This window comes from Tiliqua scincoides, chromosome 1 (assembly GCF_035046505.1).
Source record: "Tiliqua scincoides isolate rTilSci1 chromosome 1, rTilSci1.hap2, whole genome shotgun sequence".
NCBI lineage: Eukaryota > Metazoa > Chordata > Lepidosauria > Squamata > Scincidae > Tiliqua > Tiliqua scincoides.
The window spans coordinates 199,697,077-199,713,968 of record NC_089821.1 but is presented as its reverse complement, the minus strand read 5'-3'; the positions used below and the strand labels follow the sequence as shown (position 1 = coordinate 199,713,968).

General features: G+C 40.0%; 1 protein-coding gene across 1 annotated transcript in view; it reads left to right on the top strand.

The window, feature by feature from the left end:
- The window catches only part of CEP85L (centrosomal protein 85 like), a 111,961-nt gene extending 103,165 nt beyond the window's left edge, over positions 1-8,796 (top strand). The window contains exons 11-13 of the mRNA XM_066613800.1: positions 5,146-5,253; positions 6,301-6,514; positions 7,484-8,796. Of these exons, the coding sequence (XP_066469897.1) occupies positions 5,146-5,253; positions 6,301-6,514; positions 7,484-7,644 (483 nt within the window). The 3' untranslated portion in view covers positions 7,645-8,796. The remainder of the gene's footprint in view (positions 1-5,145; positions 5,254-6,300; positions 6,515-7,483) is intronic.
- Positions 8,797-16,892: the final 8,096 nt, after the last annotated feature.

Genomic DNA, 16,892 nt, shown 5'->3' with positions numbered 1-16,892 from the left:
GTCTACTCATCAGTGTTTCTGTGAGCTGCCCATAATGCTGTGTGATACTGTTGATAAGAGTTTCTTCCAGAGGTGGGCAGGGCTACACCCTCCTATAGTCCTCTTCACTTTCAGCAGCCATCTGTTGTATGATACAGTTGTGCCACACAGTGGCAGTAATGCAGTTGCTGGATTCTCTTTTGGCTCACCCCTTGGCAATGTTTCTTTCTAGTTTTATTTTATTTTAGTGAGAGGATCTATCTTAAATATGCGCCAGAGGAGAAGCTATATTAGTCTGTGTGTAGCTAAAAACAAAAAACAAGAATACCATCATGTGTGTATCTTTGCTTTCAGGATATAACCCTTTGTCTTTTTAATGTGTCACTGTGTGGATTGACAACATCCATCATGGGACAGCAACTGGAAATAAATACAAGTTTTCTATTTTAGAAATCCTGGCAGGCACTGAAGATTAATGAGTTGTGAATTTGGAACACTTGATCCACTGTAAGGGCCAGTTCATATAGTTGCAGACATAGTGAAGGAATGTGTAGTATTCCCAACTTGGAACTTTCCTCCTTTGCATGCCTTAATTGTTGGGAAAAGCCAGTTGTCCTTTTTTCTGGGGCTGCTGTAGTGGAAGCTGGAGATGGGACCTGGCACTTGTCTTCCCTAATAGGCAGGTCACTCCTGCATCACATGGAAAGTCTGCTGCCTTCATTCAGCAGTTGAGACAAGCAGAGGCAAACAGTTTCATGCATTTCTTTATCATCGCTTCTTCTATTTTTACCTCTACTTGCAATCACATGGGCTTTTAGGAGAGCATGCAACAATAATAAAACCATTTATCACCATAACAGACAGAATATATTATAATGGTTAACTCATATTAGAGAAATTTCTGTTCATTAAAAAAGAAACAGGCAAATTGGCCCTTAGACAAGACACACATAAATATACCTGCAAAATATCAGCATTACCAATTTCTAATGAGGCAAGTGAAAACCTAATAACATTTTTTGAAAACCAGTTGATAGACAATATAAGCAAATCTTCTGTTTTGCTTACAGGTGTACAGGTGGGGCCTTGGCATCTGCAAGAGATCTGTTTTTGAACTCCCCCCCCCCACCAAAAACTGTGGATAAGCAAATCCACACTTTTGACCTTTTAAATCCTCCGGTGCTCTGTTCACGTGTGCTCTGGTTGCCTCTGGAGGGCTTTCTGAAGCCTAAATAGGCTTTGCATGTCCACCTGCAGCCTCTGTAGGCTTCAGAATGGCCATTATGCCAAAAAAGCGCTACTTCCATTTCCAGATGTTTTATGCCTTTTAAGGCATTCTGAGTTCCAGGGAAACCTTTGACACACAGTCATGCAGCACATAGTAAACCTCTGGCACAGTCATGCAGCAGCAACCTAGAAGGAACATAAGAACAACCCTGCTGGATCAGGCCATACGTCCATCTAGTCCAGCTTCCTGTATCTCATAGTGGCCCACCAAATATTCCAGGGAGCACACCAGGTAACAAGAGACCTGCATCCTGGTGCCCTCCCTTGCATCTGACATAGCTCATTTCTAAAATCAGGAGGTTGCACATACACATCACGTCTTGTAACCCGTAATGGATTTTTCCTCCAGAAATTTGTCTAATTCCCTTTTAAAGGCATCTAGGCCAGATGCCATCACCACATCCTGTGGCAAGGAGTTCAACAGACCAACCACATGCTAAGTAAATAAATATTTTCTTTTCTCCGTCCTAACTCTCCCAACACTCAATTTTAGTGGATGTCCCCTGGTTCTTGTGTTACGTGAGATTGTAAAGAGCATCTCTATCCACTCTATCCTTCCCAAGCATAATTTTGTATAAGCTGACTAAAATGTAGCAGCAGACAGGGGCCAATCTTCTTTGGAAGCTTTTATAAACTAGGAGTTTTCATCTTCATGTTGCTGATGTTCAGAATGTATCAGTTTAAACATTTCTGTTCCAAGATTCCAGCCAAATAAGGATTGCAGCCTAGGATTGTTAAAATTCTTCCTGCTTGATGATGTCACTTCTGGTCATGACATCACTTCTGGTGGATCCTGACAGTTTCTCATTCTAAAAAAAGTTTGAGAACCACTGTCTTATACAAATTGGGCCCCACACATACAAATGAGACAACACAACGGTGTTTTTTTAAGTTGCTAGGTTCTGTTACGCAGTATGGCATATGGTTTTATACAGAGATCTAAACACTCAAAGCCGATCTTTTTAGCACTGTTCTCATGCAAAAAGCTTCTTCCATGAAATTGGCAAAATGTGGCTCAGTCAGACTATTCAAGAGCAGTCTTGCCTGAAAAAGCCCTTATTTGCCTTGGGCACTGGGTTTATTAGAAATGCTCTGTGCCCTTCCGTTTTTAGAATTGTAGATGTATTTGCATGGCTGTCTGCTAGTTTGCAAAACTTAAAAAAATGGATGTTACCCCTTCAAAGGTTCTTAATGCACTTATTAGGTATATTCAAAGGCCTGAAGCTTAGAAATGCAGATTAGACCTTCCGAAATGCAGACTAATTGTCTCTTGTGGTTAATCATTGATGGGCAGAGTTGTTAAATAATAATTAGGGTCACTTTGAGTGCAAAAAAAAAATAAAAAATACTCAGCTCCACATAGCAAAGGTAGGCTTTTTCCTCATCCCATGTGCATTTGTCAGTGTCACTGGGGTGAAAATTCTACGCAATATATACTTCTATGTATAGAAAATAAACTGTGTGCGCTTTCTGGCTAAATGTGGATTTGGGGGGACCAAGGTAGCTGGTGACTGTTCTGAAAGGCCAAAAATGCAGCACATCTAGCTTTCACATTTTTAAAAAGAGGTGTCTCTAGCTTTGTTAAACACCTCAAGGACAGGCTGAAGAATGATTATAAAGCAGCTGAAGCTGGTGCAAAGAATAATACCCTGACAGCCAAATATTAACAAAATCCCCATGTGGTGCTGCATCCTGCAGGGGATTTTTGGCTGCAATAGCTTTTTGGTAAGTCCCAGCAGGTCAACTCGCTATATCACTAGTGCAGGTCCATGTTGATCCATGCAGACAGGCCTGGGGAAGGGGTTAGGATTTGGCATGTGCCATTGCTGCTGAACCTGCGCCCCCTCCTGGGCCCAATCCACCCGCCTCATTCCTCACCCAGCACTGGACTGACCTGGTCCAGTGGGCCTCTGTTACTCCACTGGCACATGTGGGAAGGAACGCTGGCTCCTTGCACACCAGCTTGCACCAGCAGAACGCACGTTCCATTGGCACAGGCACGTTCCATTGGCACAAAGCTTGTTGGCGCTTCGGGTTGGGGAGGCATGAGATCAATGATGGACTGTTGTATATGCAATCCATCACTAATCAAAACATCACTAAGCAATGCTTAGTGTAACCTGTAGTGTAAGTAAAATTGTTAAGGAAAAAAAGCCACTTGTCATTGTGTTAATAATTGATGCTTTAAATGTTTGAGAAGTAGAGGTGTTTGTTTCCAAAGAGTAAGATAGGATTACAGCCTTGAGGCTACAGTCATATCCACACTTACCTAAGCCCCACTGACTGTAATTGGACTTGTCAGTAAACATGCATAGGATTGGGCTCTCAGTTTTCCAGAGCACAATGGGCTTACTTCTGAGTAAGGTAAATAACAGTTTTCAGACACCTCTGTTGATAAGCCAACTCAGTTGTGGATGAGTTGTAGTTGAGTGGTAGAGCACATACTTTGCATGCAAATGTTCCCAAATCTTCAGCTGTCAGAGACCAAGTAGCAGTTGATCTGGGGATGGAAAAGACTGTTGTTTTGGTGTATCTGAAATTGTGAAAAGCTGAACCTTGGAATGGACCAAGTTGCAGAATCAGTAACTGTAATACTTCTGTCCCACTCTGTGAGGCTTTGCTGAGTTCTTAATAATGGAAGAATAAACCTAAAGGATCTCATCCTGCTAGTCACGATGGAATTAGCATAAAATTGACTGTCAGTGGTTAAGACACATGTTAAAAAATAGAAAGTTTGGAACAGATTGTGTTGAACAGTAATTTTAGACTCAGTGTAGCTGAGATCTGTTCAGAGTTATTTTAAAATTCACTGGTGGTATTGTTCTGCTAATTTCAGTCTCCCTTGAGTATAGGATCTATTCTAAACAGAAGGATTGTTTACTTCTGAGTCTGAACTTTAACGGTAATTGGTAGATGTCAGACATTCAAAGAAGCAGTTCAGCACTCCCCTCACTGGAGTCTTCATGTTTGAAAAAAGATGGACAAGGCTCAGGCAGCCTACACTGCTAAGATAACCTGCTAGGACAGCCATTTTCAACCACTGTGCCGCAGCTCACTGGTGTGCTGCAAGTGGTCCACAGGTGTGCCATAGGAATCTGGGGGGAAAGTCATTTGTTAATAGTGCCAGTGGTGGGGGGGGGGTGAGTCCATTGGCAGTATGGTGTGCCTTGTTAATTGCCAAAAACCTGATGGTGTGCCTTGACGATTTTGGTGCCTCGTCAGTGTGCCATGTGATGAAAAGGTTTGAAAATAGAAGTGCTAGGAGGGAAGAGGCTGAGGCCCATCTCCACTCTCTAGTTTTTTTAAAGCGAGCTCAAGTAGGCTGTACATGGGGATGGACATAGATGATACACCGAAGGTCTGAAGAAAAACATTGGTTTCCCTGAGTGTGAGTTTGACTGTGGTTACAGCAGTGGAAGACAAATAGCTTCACCCATGAGATCGAGCAACAGATCTGTCATGATTTCAATTGCCTTCCATGGAGGAGCAGATTTTTTAATAGTACCAAAAGTGCTTGTGAAGAGTGCTTCATGACTCTGCTAACTAACAAAGAAATTAGTTGTCTTTGCTTCGATAATATCCTTGTAGAGGTATTGCGAAACATCCAAATCCTGAAGGTCCCTGAGCTCACTGTCAGTTGGTCAGCCCAAGATGAGCAGAATCTGTATTTTTATTTTCTCTCTAAACCAATCAAAATGATACTTTCATTTCTTCAGAAGCTGGTGGCCAACAAAAGGTTGACCAAAGCACTTCTAGAAGGTAGAATGGCAGGCCAAAACACGTAAGCGTGCAAGAGTGGATACAATGCTGCCAGTGTTTGAGCTGTTGCCTTGTTGGTACTACACTTTTTAAGGCAATTTCCTCCTTTTTTCTTTCTAGTCTATGCAAGATAAACTTATGCAAGGAAAACTGACAGTTCAGAAACTGAAAAGTGAACTTGAAGAAAAGGATATGAGTATACAGCACTTACGTAAGACTGTACTTGAAGTAAGTTTTTCAGATCACAGTCTGAAATAAACAGTTGCCGACTGTGTTGCTCTGGTTTTTTTTATACGCTACAAAATTGAATTCCAGTGTTGGACCAGGATAATGTGATGAACAATTTCATGATACATGAATGAGCAGCACTCCTTTCTCTAGATAGCCTATATTGGAATTTTTATTCTGTTTCTGATCATCTGTTTGATGGTTCAGAATTACCACTTGGCTATCATGGGGCACTAATTATAGCAGGAGCATAGGGTACAGATTATGCAGCAGTAGCGCTCCTTTACCCACATGGGCTGGTGTCCGAAGAATTGCACAGCTAGTACTACGTGGGCAAGGAGACTTAAAGCTTGTGTTTGCTAAACAGTAGGCGATGAGGTTTCCAAACTGCTTTTGAATCTGAGGATTCTTTTTAGAAAGCAGTTTGTTATATGACATAAGGCTCTGCTGGGAAAAAAAACAAGTAAAATATCCCACTAGCTATGTTCTAAACTTTGTAATAGCTGTTTGGATTCCAGCCATGGACTTGATCAAGAAATACAGTCTGAATCCATGCACAAACCACACTTCCTGGATCTTGGGGAGTAGTTTAAATTTAAAGGTTTAATGAGGGATTTCTTTGTTCAGATCATATATTAAGTGACTGCTACAGTATTGATTTTGAGTATGCATAATTATTCCCTTACGATTTACACAAGGATGAGTCTTTAACTGCTTATAAATTTTAAACAGTCTTTTCCCTGTTGCCATTGCATGCTGCATAGTGGAAAGAAAGTGTATTACGATCAATAAGTTATGTGAGTTCCCTGTTAGGAATAACAGTGTAGTTATACATTGGAATGTATGCATGTTTGAGAAGTCTTCCAATAATAATCTTAGCAGCATATCATGAACACAAGAACTTGCCTTGCTGGATCAAAGAAAAGTCCACCAAACCCAGCTTTCTCAGTCATTGTCAGCCAGAGGGCTCTGGGAATTTTGATTCATTTCATTAGAAAAATTAATGTTTAAAATGATACAGATTTTTGTCTTTTCTTTTTAATGAAGAACCAAAGGCTTATGGAAGAAACTGCTTCTTTGAAGGAACAGATTTACCAGATGGAACAGTCCAGACAGCCGGTGGCTGAAAAATTGCCCATGGCTGACCAGTTGTTCAAAGAAATGTCTCACTGTCTGTTTGACTTGAAAGCACTTTGCAGTATTCTTACCCACAGAGCTCAGGGCAAGGAGCCTAACCTGTCCTTACTGCTAGGAATCAGATGTAAGTGATATGAACATGATACATACTGCAGAGTTCTTATACTGGGAAGCCATGTTCTGTACAAGTAAAATCCAGGGCTCTGGGGGAGGGGGGGAGATAAAGCAGGGAGGGAGAGGAGATGGCAGATTGACTTGTATTTTCATGTGGAAAATTGGAAGTCCTGCAGTTTGATATGCAGCATCTTTTAAAAATGCTTCTTGTATGCCCAGAAATTTGATCAGAAAGGGTTACAGTAGCAACAAAAACTGCAAATGAACTTGGAAAGTGTTCATTGTGAACAGGAGAAAGTATGCAGGAATTGTAACATTTTGTCCTACTCCCAGTTGTCAGGAAGGTGGGACATGATGGGCAAATGGGCATCTGCCTTCCCTTTAGAAGTTAGTCTTTCTGTTGCTCTTTTTTTATTATTAGTGTCTCTCTTCCTGAAAGAAGGAGGGGCATCCCAACGGTAAATATGGTAAACAGTTCTGCAAAAGTAATGCCCCCAAAGCCTTTTGCTCCAGGTATCCTAATTCCTATACCATAGGTGAATGTAAGTCTGTGTAAAGGCAATTATTTTTTCTCTCTCTTCTGTGTAGCTGTTCTATAATTCCTACACCCAGTGCTGTAATGAAAAGTGGCCAATACTCTGAGAGTGCTATGAGGTCTGATAACGCAGGGTAAACTTTGTCTCCCAAATGGACATACTTCACATTTACAGCAGCATAAGTTTAACTATCAATTCAAACACGGAAAATGCACTGTTTACCTAAAATCACTTCTTTAAGGAACTAGCCCTCCATATGTTTTATTTATTTGGCATTCAGAAATCTGCCTGATGATTGGCTTTTTCTAAAAATTATCATTTCACATCAATTGGAGGGAGGGAATGTCTATTTTCATAATTTCTTGTTGGTATATGACAAGCATTGTTCTTAAATAAAATCTATATTTCTTTAAACTCTTGCCCTCTTTTCTTTTATTTAACAGCGATGAGCTGCTCATCCGAAGATGAGAAGTACCACAGCACAGAATCTCTTTCAAAGAAACTCTCAGAGGTTTGTCAGTTACGAAAAGATATTGATGAATTGAGGACTATAATATCAGAGTGTTATGCTCAGGACATGGGAGAAAATTGCATTACACAGTGATAAAAAAAAAATTGACCTCACAGCAACAGTGACTAAGTTATTAAATGCTGCTCTGGTGGTTAGTTCCTCGTGTTTCTGTTAAGGAGCCATACTGGAAGACATACTCTTTTGTGGCCGATTCAAGAGGTTCAAATGGTTGTGCATATTTCATGCGGGGGAAGCATCTGTAGAAGAGAATGGTACATGCTGCAAGAGAAATCTTATCTCTTCAAAACTACTGAATGTAGGTCAAAGCTGTGAAGAATGTGTTTCTATTGAAATGTTGGATTTTCCTCTCTCATGGCCTACAAACATGTCCATAAAGTTTTCTGGAGTCAAAGCTAAGTGTCAGAAGAGATCACTGTAGTTTCTGCTATATTATTTTTCTCTTCAGCAGAGGTCTAGCATACAAGATTGAGAGTCTTATCAGAGAAAATGATTCAGGTCATCTGGCTACCTGTGGGCATCAAAACTATGGACACGAGTATGAAGACTTGTAGCAACAGATATGGTTTTGTTACATTACGTAATGGTAGCTCAGTGTGGTAAGGGCTCTTTCTCTTAGCAGTTGAGCACCAGTAGTCATCAGTATTCGTTTCTTAAACAAAGCAGAAAATAAGCTCCCCCATTTCAGATAAGTGCTAAGGGGCTCTGAATTTACCTAAGTGTTTAAAAAAAACACCACCAAAGGGAAGGTTACTGCTGCATCTTGGTAGTAAGAACCTACTTGTTTTATATGTTGTTCAGGAGCTCACTTCAGCAGCCAAGAAGTTCTGAAGTCTGAAACAGGTTTTCTCAGTAGTGTTCGAAAGCAGCTGTTCCTGATGAAGTGCTTCAGAACTAGGAAGTGCTTTACCCAAAGTCATTCTATAATTCGGAATGGTCTGTTTTGCTGTATTAAAGCAAATACATCCTCTCTGCCAAGCCATGCTTGCTGTCACTTGATTTTGTGACAATTGAATATATAAAGAAATGAATGCATTCTTTTATGAGAGAGATCTAGTTTGCTTATTTGCAGTTACAGCTGGCAATGAAATACAGAAAGCTTTGCTTAATGTTATATTACTGCTTAAAGAGAGCAGGAGCTTATATTGAACGATTTACCTTTTTTGTTAACATCACTCCTGAAGCCATTAAAAAAAAATACCAATTTTACTAGGTTGTTTTTTTAATTTTGTGAGTTATTTTTAAATATCATGTGTATATGGTTGTAATTATTTCAAAATACAATGTTGGTTATTTTTTTCCAACCTTATAGCAAATTTTATTTAAATAGGTGTTCCTTATTATACAGTTCTGGCTTCTGTCTGTGGAAAATTTTTAGTATTTATCATTACTATTCAAATGTTTTTAAATGCAGTTATGTAAATGTTACATTGATGCAACTTTGTAAGCAGGAAAATGCTCAGTGCTCCATCATTGCAGTATGCAAATGTCGAACTGTAAAATACTAAGCCTGCAGTCCCAAGCAAAATTACTAAGAAGTAAGCAACTGAAATCACTGTTGTCTGACTGAGTAGTACTGGAGTTTAGAATTGAGCTGTAAGGTTGTTCCTGTTGAGATAGTTTTAATATATTTACTTTCACACCAGGAAACAACAGATAGTGAAACCAGTTTCCTTTAACATGTTGCATTGTTGATAAAGAGTTTATCAATTCCTTTAACCTGTTTAACATGTTAAAGGAAGCTGATTTCATGGTTTTTATAGGTTTAAACATATTTTTCCTATCTTTTGACTGATGCTACCGTGACACTAGTGTTTGATACTTTTGCCAAACTTTGGCACTGCAGCTTCACTATAGCATCAAGAAAGAATCTTCCACATACTTAATACAGAAGTAGTTTATAAAAATAGTACAAATAAATGGGAAGATTTTATTTTATTCATTGCTTAAAAGAGAGAAGGGTTTTAGTTGCCTGATTGGACAAGAAAGGTCTCAAATGAATTATTTTGGTCCTTTCCTTTGTCTACCAAACATCGTCATTGCGTGTGGAAGATAATTCAGTCAAAATCAGGACTGTGAAGGTTTAGAAAGTATTTTGGAAAAAGACACTGCAAGATTTTCAACCAATTTTCAAGGGAACTATTTGAAGGGGTGGAAGTTTCACAACCCTTGCTGGGTGGTTCTTGTGCACTCATCACACTCATTTGATAATTTTAACTCAAATCAGAGTGAGGAGAGGAAGCTTTGCATCCATCTGGCTCCATAGTCTCCTCAGGTTGCCTATTTAGATTTGGCTACATGATGATGTCACTAAATCAAATCCAAATTAAGACAATATTTCCTACCCTTGCCATGAATGTATGAACAGTTTTATTATGTTTTGTGGACCCCACTGAAAATCCTCTAAATGAGATAGCATTTTTGTGAGAGTCTTCAGCGCCTATGTCCATCTATTTGTAGACTTTATTTGAACTCTTTGTAAGAGATTTTCAAACTCATTTAATTTAAAAGTCTTCCCACTCTGGATCTTTTTTTAGTCAAACTGTTTTAGCAGTGCATTTTTGTAGTTCAGCATTGACCAAATATTTATAGCACTTGACTTGACTGAAGGTTTACATTCTGATCTAGGACAAGAGAGAACTGCACCAGAAACATGAAGAAACCAAGTACAGAGCACTTACTGCTTTAAAAATTATTCCATTGAGGGGGAGAGCTAATGGAGTAATTACTGAATGTAACAGGTGTACGTGCTCTATATAATGTTAGCCCTTGATAAAGAGTAGCAAGCTTGAAACTTGTTGGACAGTTTAAGAAAAGGCCAGTCCCCTCCAGCACATGTGAAGGTTTTCCCCATGTTTTGGTCAATGTTGCATGCCCAGTGTGTGGTCAGAGGACCACTTATTCTGAGAAGGGCACCTGGATTCAGTGCTTCTCCCACCCACCCTCCTAAGCAATTGACTGACATTGTCAATTCTGAACATGTCAGCCATTTGTCAAGAGCTACATACATGGTCTCGGCTCATTAAGAGGGAGCATGAGTGCAAAAGGTGCACTAGATGCCGGGCTATAGCAGCACATGTGATTTCCAATCTAGACAGGGACTTGCATTTAGAAGAAAGCTTTCACTTGCTGATGACTGGTTTTATCTGCTTCAATCAAGTTAATGAACGAAGGTGGTAGTCAAAGGCAGAAATGACATGGACAAAATTTAACTGAGCCATAAAGACACAGTATTATTTTTCCTTAGGATTAATTTCTTAAAAACAGGGCCTCCTATTTAAGTAGCTAAAGAGCCTGTCCGTTTACAATGGTTTTTTAATGGTTAAATTTTATGTAAGATGTGCATGAGTGTTTATGGTCTCATTCAACAGATTTTATGAGAAGTGGTTAACTAATACAAATGATGGCATTACTTAGTAAACTGATTTAGTCATGACAACCTTTTGCCACAGCTATAAGAGACAATCCCAAAGGTTGAGAGGAATATATTACCAGTGAATGAATACTGCACAGTTTTGTCAGTTAGCGAACATGAAGAAATGCGTGTAAACAGCTTTCATATTTCAGGTTGAATTTCTATAATTATGTAGATGACATTTTATAGTGACTACTGTAATTCAAGAATGTATTTCAAAAAAAAAAAACTTGGAAAGTTGTTTTTGGATATAACTGATGCTATTATTTATATGCCATATACTATGTACAGTATATGTATAGTGATGTACTTAGGAGTAGTTCAAGTTAATTGTGCAGACTTGACTTTGCAGTCCATTTGGGCCACTTGGCTACAGTCCTATGCACACTTGTTAGTAAGCCCCAGTATCAGTACTGGATTAAGTGCATTTAGGATTAGGTGTTAGATCCTCAGCTTTCCATGTGTAGGCTTAGAAGCACAGTAAATCTGTAATTTATTTAAATAGTTGCCACAGTCACTTACCCAGGCTAGAGATTTTTCAAGACCTTCTAATTGAATTAGCTATACAAACCAAAGTTATTTTTATCTCTTGCAGCACTGCAACTTGCTTTATTTTTTTCGCTTTTCTGGGGGAAATGGACAGATATTGCTTGCAAGATTCCAGAATGAGAGAGATGGGGGAAGCCAGGCAAGATGTATATCAGTTTTCACTTGCCTGAAATCTAAGCTTGCGCTACATTTTCTCAATCACAAATAACCAAATTCGTCACTTTCTAATGCCTCTGTAAATCTGTTTATATATTTGTGGCTAGCTCTGCAGTAACTAGATTTGACACACTATTCTGAAGCTGGATGCTATGTCATTCAAAATCAAAGAAAAAGTTTTAGCTTTGGAAAAGCCAGTGAATATTAAAAATTAGATGAACAACTCAAGTATACCAGTAGTTTATTAGCACTATGAATTCCAGCTGTGCACCTCTGTGCCTTTTTATTTTTGCTTATGGCTAAAGCAGTCTCTTGTTTTGGAAAAGCCGTGAGAGTATCAAGCTGTTGCACTTTTGTTTCCTCTGCTTTGTTTTTGTTTTTTTTTAGCTTGTAGGTGTGGGAGAAACAACTTTCATAAAAGAAATATTTTCTAAAACCTGTGGGTCACCCTTGGAAAAGGCAGCCTGATCTTTAGTTACTAGTTTTTCTGTATATGGAGAACATGCAGGAAATTCTGTCAGAATGTATAGATTTTGTATATATTAGTCATAGTATATCATTGGTAATCAGCGGGGTGTAAGGGAAGGGGGGCTCCCTTTAGAAGCACAGCAGGTGTGTGATCAGTCTCTTAGGACTGGTAGTTTTCAAACTTGGGTTCAGTTTTTGAACCACTCAGAATACCTCAAGTGTAAATAGAGTTGTCATGACTTAATCGAAATGCATTCAGTGTTTTTTATTTTTATTTTTAAAGAGCCACTGGTTGGCTCACTTCTGCAGGCCTGTCATTCTTGCCTCTTTTTGTAATTTTTTTTAAAGTAGAGTTTACAGCTAGAATTTTGAATGCCAAAGTTCTATTTATTAAAATAATAAAGGTTTCATTGTTAATTACTAGTATTTTTTCACTGTTTGTTTGATGTTTGGATTTGTATCTTCAGAGCAAAATAAATTTTGTTACAAAAACTAGACACTTCCTTCATGGTTTCAAATTTATTTTTAATAATATTGCAACCTTTAGAAAAAAATTTTCATCTTCAGAAAAGAAACAGGAAGTGTAAGGGTTGGGACACAAAGAATACAAGTAGAATAGCACCTGATCAAGACCCATTATGTGTATGGAACAATCTGCTCTGTTGAAGTACAGGCACAACGCTTGTAGGAGCTCTTTGACGGGAGCACTGCAGCATCAGGACATCGGAACAGTCTCATGTTGCTTATCTTATAGCTGAATCTTTCTGGGATGAATGATTGGTGAGCAGGCAGCTTGCTGTGTCACAACACTGAGCAATAAAAACTCCACACCTCAGAACTTGCACTGTAAATATGTTGACTTGCTTAATGGAAGAACTAAGAGTAGATTTTCCTTCTCACTTTTCTTCCAGTGAAGAACTCTTGCAAATGTCTCCTACCAGGTGAGCTCACAAGCTACTCCAGAAAATCACTATAAAACCTTTAGAACCCTTTTGAAGAATTACCCTCTATTACTGCCATGCTGATGGCAGATTCCTCAAGTTCAAACCTGCCTATGGAGTCTCTAAAAGAAAACAATTCCAGGGCATGTAAATAATGAAAGATTTCAAGCCAAAACTGAAATTGACCTATGTGTGAAGCATGTACTCTTCAACTGAGTTTGGTTCTTCTCCCTGTAAAGTAGGCTCAGCATAAAAGAAATAGGTAACAGCCCTGGGGTCAATGAACAAGCTTTCTGCCTGAGTGGGCAGATTTGAACCCAGATCTTCACCAACACTACTACACCACACTGGGTCTGTGCAAGTAAGCTGCACTTGTTGAAGAGAAGGAGGCTTCTCTGAGCAGTAATTCATACAGAAAGCAGATAATTCCACAACTTTGCATCAGGAGGGATAAAACACAATGGCATACCTGGAGGGGGACAAACGGGGCAAATGAGCTGGGCACCAACCCTCCAGGGGTACCTCCTCAAGCCTCACCCCCCTGCTGCCTGTCCCATTTAAAAAAAAAATATCTCGGTGCCCAGGTTGCTGTGGAGTGGCAGCAAGAAGCTGCCTCTCCGCCAGGGACTCAGTGCCAGACTTGGCCGCCCCCCCGCCCTCCTCCCTTATAGGAGGAGAGGAAAAAAGACACCCTAGAAAGGCAGTGTGATAGGAGTCACGACTCCCGTCGTGCTAATGCTCAAGCCTGGGCGCCCCTGCCCTATGGTCTCCTCCAGAGGAGGCGAGACTGCACCCTAGAGCTTCAGCACAACTCATGGCGCTGATGCTTTAGGCTGGGCAACCCTGCCCTATCGTCTCCTCCAGAGGTGAGAGAGTGCCCTAGAGCATCAGCATGACAAGTGCCCCAATGGCCCTATCATCTCCTCCTACGCTCTAGGCTTCCCAGGCCACGCCAGAGCAAGCGGCGCAGAGTTCTCCTTTGGAGTGGTCTGGGGCTGCTGGAAGCAGCGCCCTAAACAGGCAGGCTTCCAGCAGCCCCAAACTGCTCCAAAGCAGACCTCCATGCTGCTTACAAGCGGATGGCTCCGTTGGGGCCTTGGCTGCCTCCTTCATTCCCCCGTTTTTCCAGAGGGGGAACGGAGGAGGTAGCCTCATGGAAGTAATGGTTACTTTTAAAATGGTTAAAAAGGACAAGATAAAATCATGAAAATAAGCTGCTTTTTTTAAAAACAAAGCTACTACAATAGAGACAAACGTTCAGGTAAGAGGAAGCCTTGCCGAGACTCTTAAGAAGCCTGGCACGATAATGTTTTAATCTTCCACCTAAATGTCTTTTCCTAGCAGATCTACCTAGCGATCAAGTTACAAAGCTGGAATGCCCTACAAAAAAAGTGTGCCTTCATCTTTCTACCACGTAGACTACATAATCTACATAATTGATTGAAGAAAGAAAGTGGGGAAGTTTAATCAAAAGCATGGCTCTTTCTGAGAAGCATGTTAGCAAAACTCAGGTTCGTTACAAAGCGTTCAGAAAAGAGAAAAGCCTGAATATCTTCAGAAGATGGCCCTTGCCCTACAGCTACTCAGCATCCATTATGAGTAGAAATGAACTGTGCCAGAATATAACAGATGAAATCTATAACAATATTACATGTCAAGTCTTTGAAAGTATAATCCATGAGACATTCTAGCAATGTCAAAAGATGGTGGTAATTTACCACAGTATGAAAGTCAAACCAGTGGCATTTAAATTTCTTAATTCTTAGATGCCCCTAGGGATCTGAACAGGAGTGGGGCAAGAGAGGGAATTGCTTCAGCTGAGGACTTTGGCACTGCAGTGCTGGTGTTGTCTACTAGCTGAGCTGACTGGTTTTCTGATTCAGATGTTGCCCAACAGCCAAACTAGATGCAACTTTAATTGCATTTCTGGAAAAGCATCCTTGGGGTGGCCACATCATTTGATGTACCAAAAGGAGGGGCTTTTTAAAAAATCAGGGTAAATAGCTTTGGGGAGATTTTCAACTGATAAACATAAAGAGGAGAGAGAACCCCTTTCCCCCATACCGTGTCCTGATCTAATTAAGGGTTTCATTGGTGTGTGTGTACACAGAAAAACATTTGTACAGAAAAAATACCAAACATGGTATTTAAAAACACAGTTAAAGTTGTATCTAGGTTTGTTCTTATGAACACTTCTCAGCTAATATTATTGAATATCATTGACCTTGTTCCAAGGTTGTAGTTGCTGAAATAATGCAAGTGTTCAAATTAATATCAGCAGTCAGCACTAAATGGGATCCAACAGCAGTAGCACAAAGAAGAAGAAGAAGAAGCTGTCACGGCTGTGTAGCCTGAGCCTTTCAATCCCAGTTTCACTGGTTATTGCTTAAAATATGCCTCTGATTAAACAAAGCATTACACAGTTGATCTGCTAATGTAAATACACTACCACTTGCAGCCATACAAAAAGGTAGCTGTACAGAACGCACTCCATCTGACAATTACAGTATACAGTACTTGCACGCAATGGCCAGAGGGAGATAGAGAATGGAGGTTTTCAACAGAAAGGCTCTTTTGGGTATTTCAACAACAGTTCCATCCAGAAGATGTCACCAGAATGCAAGCAGTGATGAGCTGTAACTTTTGCAGCAAGGAATATTAATGAAGGGTTTTTAAATTAGCATTTGTTAAAAAAAAAAAAAAAAAAAAAAGCCTAAAGAGATAACAAAGTACTTCAGAGTGTTATGTAAAAACTACCATTAATTAGAGCCCAGAACAAGCTCCTGGGTCAGCTCAACAAGACTTCTGGGATAATAATTAAACTGGGAGAGTGCAGAGAAGTTGAGCATTGATCAGTGTGGCTCTATTTAACAAAATGTGTATTACAAGAGAGTTAAGAACACAGATTAGTGAGTTGGGGTGTATCCCACTGCAGTCAATTGTGAGACAGGCTTTTTGGGCAATGAATGGGTACTTATTTCAGACTGGAACATTCTCATCTTCTTATGCACCCCCCCCCCCGTGACTATGCAATGAGCTTGGGTGAAATAAGCCAATGGTGCCCCTTGCATAAGGTATGGAAAGACTTCTTGATTGGTAATGGGCCTTGCTGTGTGCCTATGGCTGCACAAGGGGAGGGAATGGAACGTGCAGACTGTGTGTAATGAAAGTAGACATAGTCTACATGTTCCAATCCCTCCCCTCCCTCCTATTTAAGGAAGTAACGAACAAATAGAGCAAGTACATTTCCTGTGACCTGTATAGCCCAGCCTGTTAATCTGCCCTATAAAACGCATTTTCCGATGAAATGGATTCCCAGATCTTGTGACAATAAAGCAAAAGGAATGGTAGTTATAATGTGGCATACGTAGTATATGGACATTTCAACAACATCAGCCCAAACATTAATTCTGTTCACTATGAGTGCAACAGCCCATTCTGAATCCTTTCTTAATTGGAACAAGATCTACATGCCTGACAGAATAATATTTTAACAGCACTACACACAAAAAACATTCCAGCCACAATGACAAATCCTTCCATTTACACATTATTTTCTCTCCAGCTCCATCTACAAAATTATGCCTGTAGCTGATTACAGCTTTCCCAGCCAAATCCTTTATCATGTGCATACATTAGAAAATTATGTGTTCTACTTCCATCCTTACCCCTATTCTAGAGTATTAATTCATGTACTCTTATATGAAGAGTGATGATTCCGCAGCATTAAAGCATGCAATGCTGCTGGGGGTCCTGGAACAATAGTCTGCCCTGGGGTTCACGGCTCCCTACTA